Here is a 17686-nt window from a genome sequence, read left to right on the forward strand (position 1 = left end):
TGCTATGTTCTTGGAGGCAAATATCACTGGTTTCAAAAGTTTCAAATTAATATAGAGTGTGTAAAAAGTGTGAAATTAATATAGAGCTTACTACAGACAAGCATTTAAACTTTATCATTTTTATTGTGGGGTTTTATTAGTGGTTGTATACAATAAACCTCTCATAAATGGGAGAACCATTTTTAGTGTTTTAGCCAATATGGACTTTGTTTTGTGTTATGAAATGTGTTGTTTTCTTGAAGATGTTTCTTCAAGAAAGCCTGTTTCTTCAATATTTTTGTATCCCAACAATAGTGCATATTTTAATGTTTGATTTAATGTTGGACAGCTCTAGAGTCTATTGGACTAGCTTTTCATTTTAAATTTTTGTTGAGGCATGTTTATCAAAAATAATGTATACAGATCTTAGGTTGGTGAATAAATTGGTTTGTGGTACTGACTTAATAACCATCACACCAACCATTCACAGCATTTTACTATTGCTGGTGCTTTCTTTTACCTGATTGCATGCTATTTTCTGTACTAGTTAAAGTCCTAGAGAAAAAGCTACTGTTCTGCCTAGTTGCAGCAGTATTAGTTTTAAAATTGATTGAGCATTTCTGGTACTCACTGGATCTAGAAATTGTAGAAATATTTTGAACAAAGATAAAGATCTTAAAGCTGTATTACTAAAAATATGGTAATAAATTGCTGAGGAAAAGACTAAAAAGTTTGTTAAATCAATGCCAAAAAGATTGTCTTTTATAAAAGTAAATGTGTAATAAAAGTAACCATAATAACCATTTATTTTTGCTCACTATGCAACTAAAGAATTAGGCTCAAAAATCATTAGTTTGTTGTTATGGGTGGCTATGCATAATTTTTTTTTGAAATTTTTATTTATATAAAGTTCTCTTTACAAAAGATACTTCATTTGCAGAGAATCTTTAGAAGGTGTCACAAATGTGCAAAGCCAGCAAAATTTTGGCAGCAAATTTTGTGAGGCGTGATATAATTTAGGAAAACCTCCAAAATATAAATATTTAAAAGTAAATATTTATATATATGTTAAATATTTCTGAAGATAAAGTTTTTAAATAAGTATCCAGTAGTGCCTTTTTTTTTTCTCCATTTATGCTGACATTAGTCAATCCTGGCATGTTATTATATGGCTAGTTATTGGTAAAATGGAAAATAATGTTGATTTATTGTTGTTATTGTTTTCAAATTTGCAGCTGATATAGGGTAGCCTTTTTGTCTTTTTTGTTTAGGGTTTTGCTTTTGAAAAACAGGAATTTGAGTTCTATGTAGGCATTTAAGGTCAAGTTTACTACTACACCAAAAACAGTTGGATTTGATAGCAGCAAATGTTTGTAGTGTGATTAGGACATTCTTTGTAAATGGACCATGGGCATCTAGGACTATTGTAAATGATTTTACACTATATTTAAAAGAAAAAATGCTGCTAATTGGACAACATTTTTCTTGTTTGAGAACTTTTTCTTTGTTTGATTGTCTGCGAATATTTTGTTTATCAACTTGATGTTCTAATTTACTCAGTAAAATTGTTTAGCTTTACAAAACCTTTTTTTACTGTGATCTTTGTTTTAGTTCAAAGTTTAACAAATTGTACATAGGCCTTTATAAATTAAACTTCATTTGTGCACAGAAAATGTGCGTCTCATGTTGAGATTTTGTACATGAGAAAATGTACTTAAAAGTTTAATGACATGTAGCTTATTTGGATGTTAAAGAGATTATTTAATGTTTCTAGTATTTTATACTTTTAGAAAAGTCATAAATGCTTTTTATTTATAACTAAAGAGATTATGAATAATTAGTTTTTAGTTTGTTTAACTGTTTCTATAAATGTGATTATTTTAGAAAGAGACTGGAAAAACAGCAATATACAATGCAGTTATGCGTCGCAACCTTGCAGCAGCTAATATACTGTTAGGTCATAATAAAACTGATATAACTATTCAATGTTTGGAGGTAAATATTTATAGATGCTAAAAAAATTGATAGTTTTTTTTGATAACCTTTCTCTATTGTTGAAGGCAGATGCATAAGTCTTTCAAGAAAGTAAAGTTTTTGATGTCTAAACTATTTTAAAGCTATTTAAATAAACAGTTGCTGAAGAGTACAAGATAAATGTACTAAAACATCCCAATTTTGTTGTAAAAGTTTGTAGATGGTCTGGCATTGTCTTCATGGAATGCAACCCCCTTTCTGTGTCTAATCAGACCACTTTTGGTAGATTAATTGCTTTAGCTCAATTAGTTATGAACAGTATGTTCTTGAATTAAAGGTTTGATGATAGCTCTTGCCAGTATCACAAAAGGTGTTGCAGAACCTTCTTTAGATGTAAATTGACTTTTGTTCTAGGTGAAGGGCATCTCTTAGCTTATAACATGATTTTTTGTAATAAGCATAAAGTTGGCCTATCAAATTTTTTTCTATCAACTCATGTATCACCAATACTTTGCTCTTGTTAACTATTCAAAGTTGAGATTACTGCCTTTATACTGTTGCATGGATAATCTCAAAGATTTCAACCATTTCTTGAGTTCTATACTGATCATTACTAGGACCAATATTTTATTGGTTGTGCATAGCTGAAAATATTGTTTCAATCAATTTTCTTAACTATTTACAGCACATGGCATCTGCAATGACACCTGCAAAATCCATCTAGCTTTTTTTAGAAATAAAAAGCCTTAAAAAAATTCAAAAATGTTCTTTATCTTATGCCATTTTTGATGCTAAACAAAATTTCAAATAAAGTCCACCATATAATAGTTTTTTTGTTCTAGAATTTCTTTTGTCAATAACAACAATTTTTTTACATTTGTTAAGTAGAAAAGTTTTATTTTTCAATGCAACCCATCTACTGCAAGAAAAAATAAGCATTTATACAATACTTTTCAAAAATTTTTAAGTTTATAAAGTCCTATCTTATTTTTTTCATGTCAGTCTTCTGACATATTGATGAGTTCTACCAAAACTGAAAAAGATAATTTTGCTTTCTTTAGACTACAAAGTATTTCACTGTTTTTTCATAGGCCAATAAACATGTTGATTGGCAAATGCTAAACTCTTTTCAACACATCTTTTTTTCAGAAATGGTTTTTAGGTATCTAGGTTTAAGGCTTGACTGTATAAGGCTGTCTTGACTGCTAACACTCTGCTTGTGCTGTTACAATACTGTGACAATATTGTCACAGTACAAGCAGAATTTAGAAAGTTTTAATTTTAGGAAATGTTTTCTCATTAAAGCAAATATTCTAGTTAAATGAAATGAAAGCATATTATCATGCCATACTTTTTTGAAAAATGCTTCCATTTGGTTTACAGTTCATCGTAATTTCCTAACAACTCTGACATAAAATTGTGTTCAATATTTGTAAGTCTTGTTTTTCCAGCATTAAGTTCTTCATTCAAAAACAGTACAATACTTAATCTAATGTATGGCAGTAACATTCCAAAAAACAGTTTTTTCTTCACCTCCCTCTTCAAACACCTTTTTGTAGATGCATACTTGCTCCGCTTTTACATCATTTATGGGTACTAGTTGCACCTGGAACAATCATTTTTATACTATTCAAAGATTATATTCATCTAAAAATATCTTAATTTAATCATTCGTTCTTCATTTTAACTCTTTCAATGCAGAGAGCTCCTAAACTCATTTCTTTTTACAATATTTTTCAACTTGCCCCTTTTTTGTTGAGACGTTTTCCATCAAAGTAAATCGTACTGGGTTTCCAGAGGAAGTTTTAGTTCTTTTACTAATTCTTCAACTTCTCTGAAGATGGATTTGTATATGCTTGATTCCTTAGTTAGACAGTTTTTTACAAATGGCTTTTGATTTTTAACTGGATTTCAAACTCATTAAGAAGTTTCTATTCATATTCAGTCCTTTTCTAGTTGTTCTCTTTGATCTTTTATAGATTTGGTTATCCCAATCAATCTATATTACTTTTTACTGTTAAACACAGTTTTCATACATTTTTCAAAAGCTGTCCACCTTTACAGTTATTATTTGCTTAAATTTATGAGAAAAATTTAATTTCTTCATGATTGCCATCCTTTTTTTGCTAGTTTGCAAGTTCTTTCTTTCCTATTTTTTACATATTTTCCCATAAATAAGTATTTTAAATAAAGAAATGTTATACCTCCTAGCCAACTTTTTTGAACAATAAAAACTCAGGTAGCAGGCAAAGGAAACTATGTAAAGTCTAAAAATAGGTGATCTGAATTAAAGACCCAACCAGTAAATGTTTTCTCTAAATGATTTCAATTTTTGGTAACAAAAATGTTTAAAAATGTGAAATTTGTTACTTTAAACCACAAAAATGTTAAATCAAAAGTTATATTATTTTTAGGTTAAAAATACTCCGTTGCATTGTGCTATTGATCTTAATGATGTTCAAATGGTAAAAGCTCTTGTTTCTTATGCAAGCAGAAAGAACATATTATCAAGGTTAATGTCAATCAAAAACAAGGTAATATAATTTTTTTCTTCAAGCTTTGGTCGTTATTTACCAGTAACACTAATAAGTATTTGGGTTGATTATTTAGAATGGACATACACCAGATAAGGTTTCCACATCTAGTAGTGGCGACACTATTGCTTTCTTAAATGTAAGTTTTTATGTTATACAGTTATGTGATGAGTTTGTTCTTTTTTAAATAATAATTAAAGTAATTCATACACTAAAATAGTATGAAAAATAAAGGTGCACAATCAGACAAAAAATGAATTCAGGGTTACAATAAAATTGCCCAAATATATATTTTTTTAATCAGCCACATGAATATATTGAAAGAATCTTCTTTACTTATTCAAGAGTCAATATCAAGTTAACCCCCAAAAAGAGATTGGATCTGAAATTGTAATGAAAGAGATGAGCTTATTTGAAGCCACCTCAACATAACCTGAAATTATTATATCATAACAATTAAGTCTTTTATCTTGCCTTAAAATTATTGTAACATGTTACCAAAAATTAAGTCTTTTTTATATCAGTTTCCTTACCATGTTTCATAGTAGGTGATTGATACTTTGTATTAAATCCTGAGAAGAACAACTATACCTAATTCCATCTAATCTGAATAAACTTTGGTTTATTGCTTCAACTGGTTTTAGCTTTCTACTCTAGTGATATGTAGAGTCCACTATACGATTAGTGATATGTAGAGTCTACTCTACATATCACTAATAAACTCAAATAAGATGTTTTTATTCTTCACAGAAACCAAAATCTTTGCTCCTTGTCTTCCAAATGAGACAAGCAGCAAAAATAAATACACTACATTTTTTTCTAGAATTTCTAGGATCAGCTTTATTTTTGAAGTAATTTATGCACTTTGTTTCTAAATAAATGTTCAAATGCAACCTTACACAAATATTACTTGTAATTGTTGCTCTCATATACTTTTTATATTATGAAATTCAAAATTTCTTTGTTTTTATCTTATTACAAATATAAATGGTTTATTTGAAAAACATTTGTAATTGACATACAGAACTGTGTTTTACCTCAGTGTAGCAACATAATTATGGTTTAAAAATAAAACAGTTTTTTTGTTGTAAGCTTAACATTTTTCTATTATAAGCTTGTTTTTAAGTTGCAAGCTGAAATATGGTACTCAATAACTGCCCTTAATACTGTGATGTCACCTTTCTCTAATATTGTGGTTTTACAAAAAAATCAATTTTTTTTATTAAATAAAAATCATCTTAAATTTTTGAACTATGTTTCATAGGCTTCAAGTTTTATTAAATCAAGTATTTATATTCTTTTCAGGAGATGTTAGAAGAACTAAAGAGAAACAATTGTTCAATACCTCAAGAAAATGTATTAGCTTGTTTTTAAGTTATAAGCTGAAATATGGTACTCAATAACTGCCCTTAATACTGTGATATCATCTTTCTTTGATAGCGTGGTTGTACAAAAAATCAATTTATTTTTTTTAAAGAAAAATCATCTTAAATTTTTGAACTCCGTTTGATAGGCTTTTTTTTTTTGAAGATAAAGATTGCTAAATTTAAACTGATTTGAATAGATGTATATTTTTAATCAAGCATCCATCAGAGTGAACCATTCATCAAAAATTTTTTTTTTGTTTTGTGAAAATCATCAAAGTTGCATCAAATTCTTTTAAATCAAATATTCTTTTCAGGAAAATCTCCAAAGAGACAGCATTGGACCAACTCATAAAGACTTTCTAAGTGTGTTTTTTTTAAATTTGAACAGGTTATGTTTTTTTATATAAGTTTCTTTAGATATATTTTGTATAACAATCAGTGATGATCATTATAAATTTGATGTTTATTAGACTTTGGATTACATTGGACTTGTTCCTTGCTAAAAATTAGAACATTTACATGACATTTTTAAATCATAACCAACAATTTAAACTAACTTGTAAAATTGTTTATAACTTTTCTTTCAAATAATCATTTGACCTCAATGTATGTATAATAAATTTATATTTTAAATTTTATGTTAAGGATATTTTTTTTATATATCTTATCAATATCAATTATATTTCTTTTCGTTCAGGGAGTGGTTCTTACATATTTAACAATCCAAATAGTGGTGAGTTTCTGGAACTTATTTTTTTTTTGTTTTAGTTCAGTTTCTTTTTTATTTAGACTAATTCAAAACTGAACGAATCTTTCAGTTCAGTTTTATATTGGTCTAAATAGAAAAATATAGGCACCAGTGTGAGATGATTTTTAAGCTGATGTTTTTATAAAAATCTTAAAGAGATCTGAAAGTTATCAAAATATTCCACATTTTAATTAACTTAAAAACTATAGCTTGAATTTTGCTTTCACAAAAATGCACTTATAATGTTATTTTGACTCATGGGATAAAAACTCAGAAACGGTATCAATTAAAAGTTGAAACAATTTGCTTAATAATCCTATCTTTATATTCATGACCTTAGCAATTAAAGCCTTCATTTTTGTACCTCTCACTATTATTGAAAAATGATTTTTTAACTAAGTTTTTTAACAATAATTACTCGTATATACAGGTAAACTATAATTACATGTATACACACGTAAACTATAATTACACGTGTATAAACGTAAACTATAATTACACGTATACACAAGTAAACTATTATTACACGTATATATACGTAAATTACAATTACATGTGTAAACACCTAAACTATACTTACACGTAAACACAGGTAAATTACAATTACACATATACACACGTAAACTATAACTACACGTATATACACGTAAACTAAACTAATTACACCCAACTACACGTGCACTATATTTTTTTTCTTGAAAAAAAAAAAAAAAAAAATGAAGTTTCTATTTTACTTATCAAAGAAAGTGATTAGTTAATAAGATTAAAAAGCATTTTTAAAATGAACTTATTTGATTCCTAAACGTGTCTATCAGAAAGCTCAAAAAGTGTTAAAGTTTTAATTTATAAAAACGTTTTAAGATAAAATAAATTAGTTTCATATTCATTGTATGTGGTGGCTTCCTTTTTTTTTTCCTTTGATTTAATTGTCATGCTTTTTATTGTTGTGAAGCTAGGGGCCAGATATTTATGACATCCGCACACAGGGGAGGGCCTATTTCTACAATCTTAATTAGATACCAGGGAAGCGCGATGTAATGAGAACCAGTAATGTTCTAAATACGTAACAGTACTTACAACCAAACTAATATTAAGTAAAATTCGCCATTTACGTTTGATTTGATACTCGGTAAATTAAGAAAAATAATCATGTGTAAAGCAAGTTTTTTTAAAGAAGCTTGGTAGCCTTTCTCCTTAAAAAAAAGCCTGTTAACCTCTTTCCTTCGAAAGAAATGTTGTATAGCTTCTACATTTCTACCTACAGTTACACTTTTTTTCCTTGCGCATGTTTGGAAGATAGAGACGGGTAACTGCAGGTAGAAATGTAGGAACTGTATAATACTTTTTGTGTCGAAAAATATTTAGTTTTTAGACACTTTTGCGGTACCTTAGTTTTTGTGCCAGCGTCATAAATATATGGAGTATATTAACTTCATTATGCATAACGAAATTGATGGTTTTTAAATACAATTTAATTTTAGTTACAATAAACAACACTTATTTATGTGGCGAAGTTAATGAAAGATGTAGCGCAGCAGAATACATCAGGCCACCTGAATATATGTCTTTAACGAGCTCGTCATTAAATTTCGAACTAACAGATGAAAATACACGGATTCCAAGCTCGATACCAGATAAAAATACGTGGATGCAAAGCTCGATACCAGATAAAAGTGCGTGGATGTCAAACTCAACACTGGATAATAGTGCGTGGATGCAAAGCTCGATACCAGATAAAAGTGCGTGGATGTCAAACTCAACACTGGATAGTAGTGCGTGGATGCAAAGCTCGATACCAGATAAAAGTGCGTGTATGTCAAACTCAACACTGGATAATAGTACGTGGATGCAAAGCTCGATACCAGATAAAAGTGCGTGGATGTCAAACTCAACACTGGATAATAGTACGTGGATGCAAAGCTCGATACCAGATAAAAGTGCGTGGATGTCAAACTCAACACTGGATAATAGTACGTGGATGCAAAGCTCGATACCAGATAAAAGTGCGTGGATGTCAAACTCAACACTGGATAATAGTACGTGGATGCAAAGCTCGATACCAGATAAAAGTGCGTGGATGTCAAACTCAACACCGGATAATAGTACGTGGATGCAAAGCTCGATACCAGATAAAAGTGCGTGGATGTCAAACTCAACACTAGATAGTAGTGCACCTTTAGATAAACAGTCAAATGGTTTTTCTCTTTTCATCCAATTACATCGGTTCCATAAGGTTTATTTGGAGAATGAAAATACAAAAAAATTACGAAACTGAAAATAAGGTAAAAAGAGATATTGAGGTTTTGCTTTGACATTCAGATTTTGCATTTTCGCATTTTGGTCTCTGCTCTTTAGATGCTTAAAGTTATTAAACGAGTTTTCTCAAAGAATGACAATTAGATTTTTTCAGAAGTTGAATAACAGTTTTAAATTTGATTGGATTCTTTTTTTTAGAATACTGTAATCTGAGTAATTACCATTATTAGTTTATAAAATATTTTATTTAATCAGAAAATTTATGTGAAAAAAATAACGATTGGTAGGAACTATTTGCTTATCTTTTCTCTACATGACAATTAGCAAGTGAGTTTGTGCCATTATTGATTCGGAAATATATATATATATATATATATATATATATATATATATATATATATATATATATATATATATATATATATATCTGTGTGTGTGTGTGTGTGTGTGTGTGTGTGTGTGTGTGTGTGTGTGTGTGTGTGTGTGTGTGTGTGTGTGTGTGTGTGTGTGTGTGTGTGTGTGTGTGTGTGTGTGTGTGTGTGTGTGTGTATTGTATATACTCTAAGCGTTTCTGGTTTGTGAGACAGTTTTAATAACCCCTTTAGAGAAAAAAAAGTTTGGGTAAATAGGTGTTATCTTTATAGCCTCATTCTTATCTTTAGCGTTCATTTTAACAAAAATGACTTCGTTGCGTCAATTTAAATGTGAAGATCTATTTCGCTTTAATAACGTGTAAGGTATTATTTATTTGAATCTTTTAAACATTGTTCGACGTCCTTCTTGTTTGTTGATTTGGGTTTTTAAAATTGTTCGATGCCTTTTAAAGTCTTTAGTATCGTTCGATGCTCGTCCTATTTTTTATTTCCCACTGCCCTTTCTTTTATTAATAAAGATTATCGTTAATAAGTTATTGTCCTATATATTGTTGAACTTGTGTTTTTTAACTATAACATTCTCTTTGAAGAAGCTTTAAATCTAGAAATAAATTAGTTTTTGCTTTAAAGTTATAACTGATTTTTTTGTTTTATTTTATTGTTCACTAGAAATCTGGATCCTTTGACAGAGACGGTACAGTTGTATTCATTAGTTTTATTTGATGCTCCATCAGTTTGTTTAAAAAATATGCTGAAAATTTCATTCAGATTATGTTCAAAATCCATATGTATAATTTTAAAATTACGAGCTAATAGTATTAGCTCAAGTTGAAAATAGATTTTAAGTTGGCTTATATATAAACTAAATTTAAGCCTAGTTTCAACTTGTGTGTGTTCTCTTGTGCGCTTTTGAGAGTTTTATTATTCAATTTTGTAGTATGGCTTGCCATTTTACTTGACTTACTTAGCTCATTGGCCGGAGTATTTTCAGGTTGCCGAGTCAGCAGAAGGCAGGATCATGGGTTACAGTGAGTAAAAAATTAGTTGGAGTTATTTTAATTTTGAGATTCTTACACATTTTCCATGAAACATTTTTTCATGCACGAAACATTGTTTCATGCATGAAATATCTCATTGATGAAACAATTTGTTTGGCAGACGATTTTCTATCTGTTTGCAGATCAAATTCCTGAATTATGATCAAAATCTTTATCTATTTAAGGAAATATCTTTTGCCTTATCTAATATTTATTTAATACTTGTGTAATATTTCGACGCCTTATTGTTGCAGAACTATTTCATTTGATCCCATTGATGCAACTTCTGTATGAATGAATGACTAGACAATTTAGATTCATTTTATTAATCTTTTATTGAAAGAAACTGAAGAATCATAAAATATTTATCAGACAACGAACGACCAACAATTATTTTGCTTGCATTGATTTTAGTTATGGGTAAAGCCGAAGGTCATCTTTCCACGGAACAATGGCATGGACATGTGACTTGTTTAAGTGTTTCGCCTGAATTTAGAAGGCTTGGACTAGCAGCCAGTTTGATGCAAGGGCTTGAAGAGATTTCGGAACAGTAAAATACTTATTATTATTGTAACTTTCCTTTTTGTAAGTTCATAAAGATTGATTTAATCTTTTCGTTTATTTAGAAAAAAGTGCTTTTTCGTTGATTTATTTGTCCGTGAATCAAATGACATAGCGGTGAACATGTATAAGAAACTTGGTTATGTAATATATCGGACGGTTCTTGAATATTACTCTGGTAACCCCGACGAAAATGCTTACGGTAAATCATTTTCAGAATTTGAAACTCTCGGATAACTCGTTTCAATTTTTGACGTTTGGTCTTTTCAAATATAAAGCTTTAGGCTAAATTCTTTTGGGGAATTATTTAGGTATAGAACTGCGTGTTTTTCATAGATATGCGTAAAGCTCTGTCTCGAGACGTTCATCGAAAATCCGTGATTCCACTAGCACACCCTGTAAGACCCGAAGATGTTGATTGAGGACTCGCCATTATAACTAAGCTGAAAAAAGATGACTTCATGCTTTAGCTTTCTTTTCTAATTCTGAGATTTTATCCTTTTTTAAATTTTCTGAATACTTCGATTCGCAGTTTTTTGTTATGAAAACTTTATTCCACTGTTTAGGAATTAAAATAACTTACAATACAATTTTAAGCAATTTTAATGATTGTAATGTGATAGCGTAAAAAAAACTTTTTGTAAAAACTAACTTTAGTGAATTTAACTTCCAAAAAATGGGTTAAAAATTTGATTAAAACAATTAAAAAAGTCTAAATTACATGTGAGGACAGCTTCTAAGAAGAAACCAAAAAACGTTTAAAAATAACGCAATATTCTGATTAATTCTAAATATAAAATACATATCAACAAAAGAGTTTAATTTTAGGGTAATTTAAGTTAAAATATTGTGGAGTCGAAGATGGCTTTGCGTAACATTTTTGATAATAATCAGTGCTCTGTTTTAACCTCTCGTTTTATTCTTTGCCACCACGGCAAATAAGCTTTTTAAGAAGACAATCATTTTGCGAAACAGTGTTATTCCTGCGCTGGTCCATTTCATACAATTGACCCATAAAATTAAGATTAGGTGCGATGCAAGGTCGTTTCATTTTCACAAACTCGTAAGCTTCTTTAAACGGCTGTTTATTCACAAGCATTAGATAAGCTATTGTAACTGTGGGTGAGCGAGAAACTCCACCTTGACAGTGAATGAGGACCGAACATTTGTTTGTTTTCGCTTGATCTATAATATATATACTCCATTTAAATAATATATACTTCCTCTAGAGACTGAAAATCATCACTCTTTATTTATACCTCTCAAAAAGTTTTCAGTACGCCAAATTATTTATTAGAACTTTATATGAACGAACCTTTATAAAGATTAAACGCGAGAACCTTCGTTGCTATATCGAATAAATTATCAAAAGTTAAGGAACTTTTATGAAACAGCTGTTAGATGACTCAGACTTTTATTTATAGAAATTTATGATTCTATTTATGAGTAAACTTCTTCGTTTTTTTTTTTGTTTTTTTTTTTTTCACCTTCATATTCAAAGGCGTGAAAATGATTAAAGATTACTATAACAATTTAACGAGTACGTACTTGTCAGCTGTGAGCTACCGTTTTACAAAAACATCCAAAAGCTTTTCTTCGCGTTTAGTGAACATAACACTTTTGTTGAAATTTGTAAATAAAAATTTATAGAAATATTTAGCTACTTTTAAAGTTTTTTTTCTTTTTGTTGGTTTTAAATATCCACGAAAACATCTTTTAGTCGCATCTTTGTCACGCTGTTTTTAAAATTTTCAACTTTTCCGTATTTCTTATCGTGAATTAAAAATTTATGTGAAAGATTTTCGCGTTTATCGCTGACTCATTAAATATGACTCACAAATCGCAGCAGTTTTTAGAACAATTAATTGCGACCTAAAAATGCGCGCGAAAAAACAACTCACCGATAAAACTTATTGCTTCAGGAATTATTTCTTTTATATCTTCTTTGCAAGAGTCTTCGATTTGAACTTGTTTGTAATGATAACCTGGTTTATCGGAAAAGTAATTAGGACAATTACACGTTAAATTTAAAATGTAGCGAATATTATGAAGATCGTGCAGAACCTCGTCTTTTGCGTCACTAGCATTACCAAGAAACACGTTAGGAATAACTTCTGTAGCTTTAACGTTAAGCGGACAACTCGGGTTGGGTTGGTTCGTAGCGATATCTTGATGGTACTTTGCTAAACAATTTATTCGGTCAATAGCGTTTGTAACAGTGTCCGAGTGATCAGAATGTACTGCAAGTAGGTTTTGATAGCATTGTGAGAACTCCTTCAAACCACCTGGGAGAATAGAAAAAGATAAAAATTTAACGATAATAACTCGATAACACGATATTAACTTGACAAATCTACCGATAATCTTTTTATTACTTAAAATACCTCGTTTGAAGTTGATAAAAAGTTGACACTTGCTCGTCATTTTTAAACGTTATCTTAACAAAAACGTGACAACTTTTGGGTTATGAACATCTCTTTATGTTATAAAGTTGCTTTAGCATTAAAATCGCCGTTAACGACTTAAACACATCAATATTGAAAGTGCAAAAGCAGCTACTATTGAATGCTCATTTCATCCAAATCAAAACTTAGTTGTTGACGATTGAAAGTAAATTAAAGGCCTCGTTTCTAATTTATTTATCTCAGAAGAGGCAGATGGTTATTAATTTAAATCAAATATGACGCATGCGTAACTTTATAAAAACTATTTTGAGCTCAGCTTCAGTATTGGCAGTCATAAAACCTTCTATAAATTCTTTTAAAAACTGAGCGGTTTCTAATATTTTAGAGCAGAATACAATTGATAGTCGAAAAATCACATGAAAATATTTGAAAAATAATTGAAATTGCAGAAACCTTAATTATTTTAGTTTTTTGGTTAAGCTAAGTTAGATTCAGACTTGATAATAAAAAATTATTGCTAATTTATATAGATTTTTTGAAAATTGTAGTTGTCTGAAATTGAAAAATAAAGGTTAAAAATGTCTATGATGAGACTAATAAGAAATTTATAAGAAAATTGAAAAATTAAGAGACAATTAAATATAAAATCATATACAAGAAACGTCATTTATAAGACTGATAATTATAGTAACTAAATCCTAATCTAAACATATTGAAGTGTCTTGAATAGGATCAATTTAACATAATTATCTACCAGTTTTACATAGTACACATGTGTGCTATGTAAAATATATACATAGCACACATAACATGGTATACTTCAAGTAATTGATTCATTCTGTGAATGCTTACACAAAACAAGATCTTAACTAAGTAATTCTTTTTTATAAGGTAACACTACATCATTTTCAGAATAAATTATTGAGAATAAGTTATAGTATAAAGATTTAAGTCTCAAATTTCATATAAAAGACAGGTATAGAGATATTTAAGTTATTTTTCTTACAAAGCGTTTTGTTAATATTTCAATGTATAGTATTTTTAATGCATCATTATTTATGTGTAGCAAATATTTTGATAAAACTTTTACTAAGACAAATTAAAATTAAGATAAGCCTGCTAAACTTTGTTAAGGTATACTGAAAGGCAGTGTTATTTTTGTACAACTGTTTGAGTTATTTTTTATATACACTTGCATGTTTGGACAAATGTGTATTTGAAAAGCCCCTAATCTTTGCCAAACCATAACTCTTTTGCATATTTTCTTTTTTTTAAGTAAAGTAAGTTTCTCTAATGTTGGTAAAGTATAAAATAGCTAGAAATTTTTTAATTTCACAGATTGTACATACAGACCATATGTCTGTTTGGCCTGTGTGTACAATGTATATTATTTAAACGAAATAAACTACACCTTAAAGTAGACCTACCTTTCAATAAAAAGGCTTCTTTTCCTTGTTTAAGCAGTAACAATAGAACAATTTTGAGTGGGTGTGATGGGGGTACCTTTTCTAGTTCAGTTGTACTGTCATCATAAACCACTGCTTTTGCCCACCTTCCGCTTTTTAGGAATTCTTTTCCATATTCAGATGTCACCAGATCAACAAGGGTAGCCTTACCTTGTTGTAACCGCTTTTTTACAATTCCTGTACAGTTAACATTTAGAGCCCCTGAAATATGTTTAAAATTGTATGCCAAAAAAGAGCGACAGTCTAATAACATTACATCTTCATTTTGAATCGATTGTTTATCTATATGTGTATCATTTAATGTATTGTTCCTTATTTTGGAATTTGTTTGTAAAGCCTCGGCAAGTTCACCAGGTAGAATACTATTTACAGTCGTTATGTTGTTGATGTTAGATTTTTGTCCATTAAAAAAGCCACCATAAGAGCACATTTTTAAAGTAGAACACATAATAATATTTATAAATAAATAAAGTATATATATATATTACTCCGTCGAATATCGACTAACAGTCAAACAAAACTTAGTCTTCCTTAAAGTAGATATAACACAACTATTATGACACTATATACAATTATCTTTTCTTGTTTTGAATTTGACTTATCTCTCTTTCAAATTTTCTTCAATAAATCTAGAAGATTACGAAATCCATGATGTTGCTTTTAAATTTACTTTATTGTTCAACAAATATGCTAAGTAGTCAAATTTTTGTTGTGTTTTTTCAGGTAGAATCCACTGTTACACAATCCTTCGAGAAAATAAGGCCCTCATCCTTTTAAATGTGCTTTGTTGACATCTACCATGTTTCTGTACGTCATTTTAAACCAATCGAATTTAAGATTCAACAAATAAAGGTATGGGAGCTAACTTTTCTTTAACATTACGACAGAGGCCAAGAACAACGACTTATGGCTTTCTGCGTAAGTGTCAAAATAACATTACAGAAAAATTATTCATCATAGTTTAAATTTAAACTATAAATAAAAAACTATTTAAATTTAAAAAAAAGACTATAACTAATTTGTAAAAGAATATTCGTTAATCGTTTTTTTTTTTTTTTTGCGCAAATCATAACAAGACCAGCTAAAAGAAATGCAATACAGATGGTCTTTATCGACTTGAAACTTTTTTAGCTAAATTTCAATTTTTATGGGTTAATTTTGGGCACTAAGTCATCTAAAACAATTGTTTTTATTTTTTATACACTCTATTTCACAACTTACTTCACTTTAAACATAGCGCTGTGATTTCAAAAACTGTTCGTTACCAACTATAAACCTTTGGTATTAGATTAAGCTCTGAATAAATCTTTATCAATAAAAAGGATGCCCTATTAAGTATTTTTAAAAACTGGGTCAGAGTTTTCACAAGTCAAAAAATGAGAACTTTTATCAAAAATCTTTCAGACTGAATTTATCAACAATTTGAAAAGTTTACAAAGTACTTTGCTCTCTCTTTTTTTTTTTTCTTTTCTCTGAAAGACCTAAATAGTTTTCTTTTTCTTTAGTCAATTCTTAAAACTATTTTTGGATTTAATTTCAACTTTTTGCTTTTTAAATTTTTTGCTCCTCTAATGAACATTATTTTTCTTTAAATTGTAAAGTTAAACAAATGCTTCTTACATATTGATTTTTATATTTCTATATCACTATTATTGAGAATATTTACAATCTTCAAAGGTTTGTAAAATCAAAAACCCTTCTTACTAGATAATTTAAATTTTTACTAGGTTAATTAAAGCCAAATTTCTGTTGTATCAGTAATATATAAACACGTTGCACTTTCATTCAATACTTTAAGCCGGCGAACTAGCTTGAACAAGTTAACAAAATCGCATTATTGCATTTTTTTAAAAAGGATACGACCAAGACGTATGATGGGTGTAAACAAAAAAATCCAAAAACATCTACTTATTTTAAATTCAAACCGTGAAAGAGTTAAACAATTTTTAAAACCTAAACAATTTCGCGCAATCTTTAAAAGTTAACAGCTGATACCGTTGAGACATGGAAGAGATTGAAACGTATGGAACCGATAAAGAAACCCATTAAGTATATTGGAAATGGAACAATATTACTCTTACTGCCAATGAACAGAGAAGCTTTGGTTATAAATTCAACTGCATAGCTACAGTTTTGTTTCGTTTTTAAAAAGGATTGTAGTTTTGGTTTGTTAATTTGAATTAACAGTGCTTATATTTTATCTTAAATTTATTGGGAGTTCGATGACTCGCAATCCTTCGCAGCCGATCAAAGGTTCTTCAATCAAAAATTTGCAGCCTAGTGTATAAGTTATGCACATTATAGCGTTGGGAGTGTTAAAGATGTACGATTTAAACAATGTTTATATGATATGAACAGTAAAGAAATTCACTTCTTCTAGCTACACAAATCAGAACTAGTCAACCGGTATGCATAATTGGGATACCAAAAGTCAATTAATAATTTGTTAAACAGCGACTTAGACTTAAGAAACCACAACTAAAGAGCTCATTTCCCAGCATACTCATAGAGTATAAAGAGTTTGTTAACTTGAATCGTTTGAAGTTATTATCGTTTAAATCGTTTGAAAGTTCAAACACATGAGTATAAAATTAAATCAAAACTTTATTTTATGAATTTAAATGAAACGACATTTAAACGTTTAATGTTTAAAGCTTTTAGTAACTCAACAACTTCGACATTCAGAAGTATTATTTAAAATCCAATAATCTTTTCAGTTAGTTGTAAAATCTTTATAAAAATCTTTTTTTTTCTCTTTAAAAACCTTTGGTCAAGACTCACTAGCAATACTATGAGTTGACAGTAAAACTACCGGAACACGATCATTTCTATTATTTACTTTGACGATGGTATTAGATTATTATGAAACAATAAAAAAATTGTTAACGATTGAGAGATATCGTGCGGAAATATCGATAAAGAATGAAACAGCTAAATAAGCAAATTCCCAGAATATGTAACTTGCTTAATTATCTACATCATCCA

At 29.1% G+C, this 17686-nt stretch overlaps 3 protein-coding genes across 11 annotated transcripts in view; 2 read left to right on the forward strand and 1 right to left on the reverse strand.

The window, feature by feature from the left end:
- The window catches only part of LOC149883632 (uncharacterized), an 11936-nt gene extending 3051 nt beyond the window's left edge, over nucleotides 1-8885 (forward strand). For 3 of the 5 annotated variants that reach the window (XM_090099032.1, XM_090099034.1, XM_090099033.1), the window contains 7 exons: nucleotides 1864-1974; nucleotides 4368-4487; nucleotides 4564-4626; nucleotides 5793-5843; nucleotides 6169-6217; nucleotides 6552-6587; nucleotides 8084-8885. In XM_090099032.1, the coding sequence (XP_089955158.1) occupies nucleotides 1864-1974; nucleotides 4368-4487; nucleotides 4564-4626; nucleotides 5793-5843; nucleotides 6169-6217; nucleotides 6552-6587; nucleotides 8084-8877 (1224 nt within the window). In that variant the 3' untranslated portion in view covers nucleotides 8878-8885. The remainder of the gene's footprint in view (nucleotides 1-1863; nucleotides 1975-4367; nucleotides 4488-4563; nucleotides 4627-5792; nucleotides 5844-6168; nucleotides 6218-6551; nucleotides 6588-8083) is intronic. The other 2 variants (XM_090099036.1, XM_090099035.1) reach the window with 1 other exon arrangement.
- A 565-nt stretch (nucleotides 8886-9450) lies between these two features.
- Nucleotides 9451-11299, forward strand: LOC145186151 (N-alpha-acetyltransferase 20-like). 4 transcript variants are annotated; one of them, XM_090099044.1, is made up of 6 exons: nucleotides 9451-9590; nucleotides 9902-9926; nucleotides 10224-10260; nucleotides 10684-10819; nucleotides 10896-11032; nucleotides 11167-11299. In XM_090099044.1, exons 1-6 carry the CDS (start codon nucleotides 9538-9540, stop codon nucleotides 11250-11252), a joined length of 474 nt encoding a protein of 157 aa, XP_089955170.1. In that variant the 5' UTR covers nucleotides 9451-9537; the 3' UTR covers nucleotides 11253-11299. The 4 variants fall into 4 exon arrangements, with proteins under 4 accessions (XP_089955170.1, XP_079918368.2, XP_089955171.1 ...); XM_080062242.2 differs by having other exon boundaries at nucleotides 9452-9590; nucleotides 10170-10260; XM_090099045.1 differs by having other exon boundaries at nucleotides 9516-9595; nucleotides 10170-10260.
- Nucleotides 11300-11587: 288 nt separating this feature from the next.
- On the reverse strand, nucleotides 11588-15435 carry LOC145186146 (dual specificity protein phosphatase 10-like). Of its 2 annotated transcripts, none has more exons than XM_080062233.2 (3): nucleotides 14663-15435; nucleotides 12732-13115; nucleotides 11588-12015 (listed from the first exon to the last, which is right to left on the reverse strand). In XM_080062233.2, the coding sequence occupies exons 1-3, from the start codon at nucleotides 15147-15149 to the stop codon at nucleotides 11747-11749; spliced, it is 1140 nt and encodes a 379-aa protein (XP_079918359.2). In that variant the 5' UTR covers nucleotides 15150-15435; the 3' UTR covers nucleotides 11588-11746. The 2 variants fall into 2 exon arrangements, with proteins under 2 accessions (XP_079918359.2, XP_089955163.1); XM_090099037.1 differs by lacking the exon at nucleotides 14663-15435 and adding an exon at nucleotides 13215-13436.
- Nucleotides 15436-17686: the final 2251 nt, after the last annotated feature.

This window comes from Hydra viridissima, unplaced genomic scaffold, assembly GCF_058129835.1.
Source record: "Hydra viridissima isolate aposymbiotic clone 2 unplaced genomic scaffold, HvirCarnegie_v1 scaffold_9, whole genome shotgun sequence".
NCBI lineage: Eukaryota > Metazoa > Cnidaria > Hydrozoa > Anthoathecata > Hydridae > Hydra > Hydra viridissima.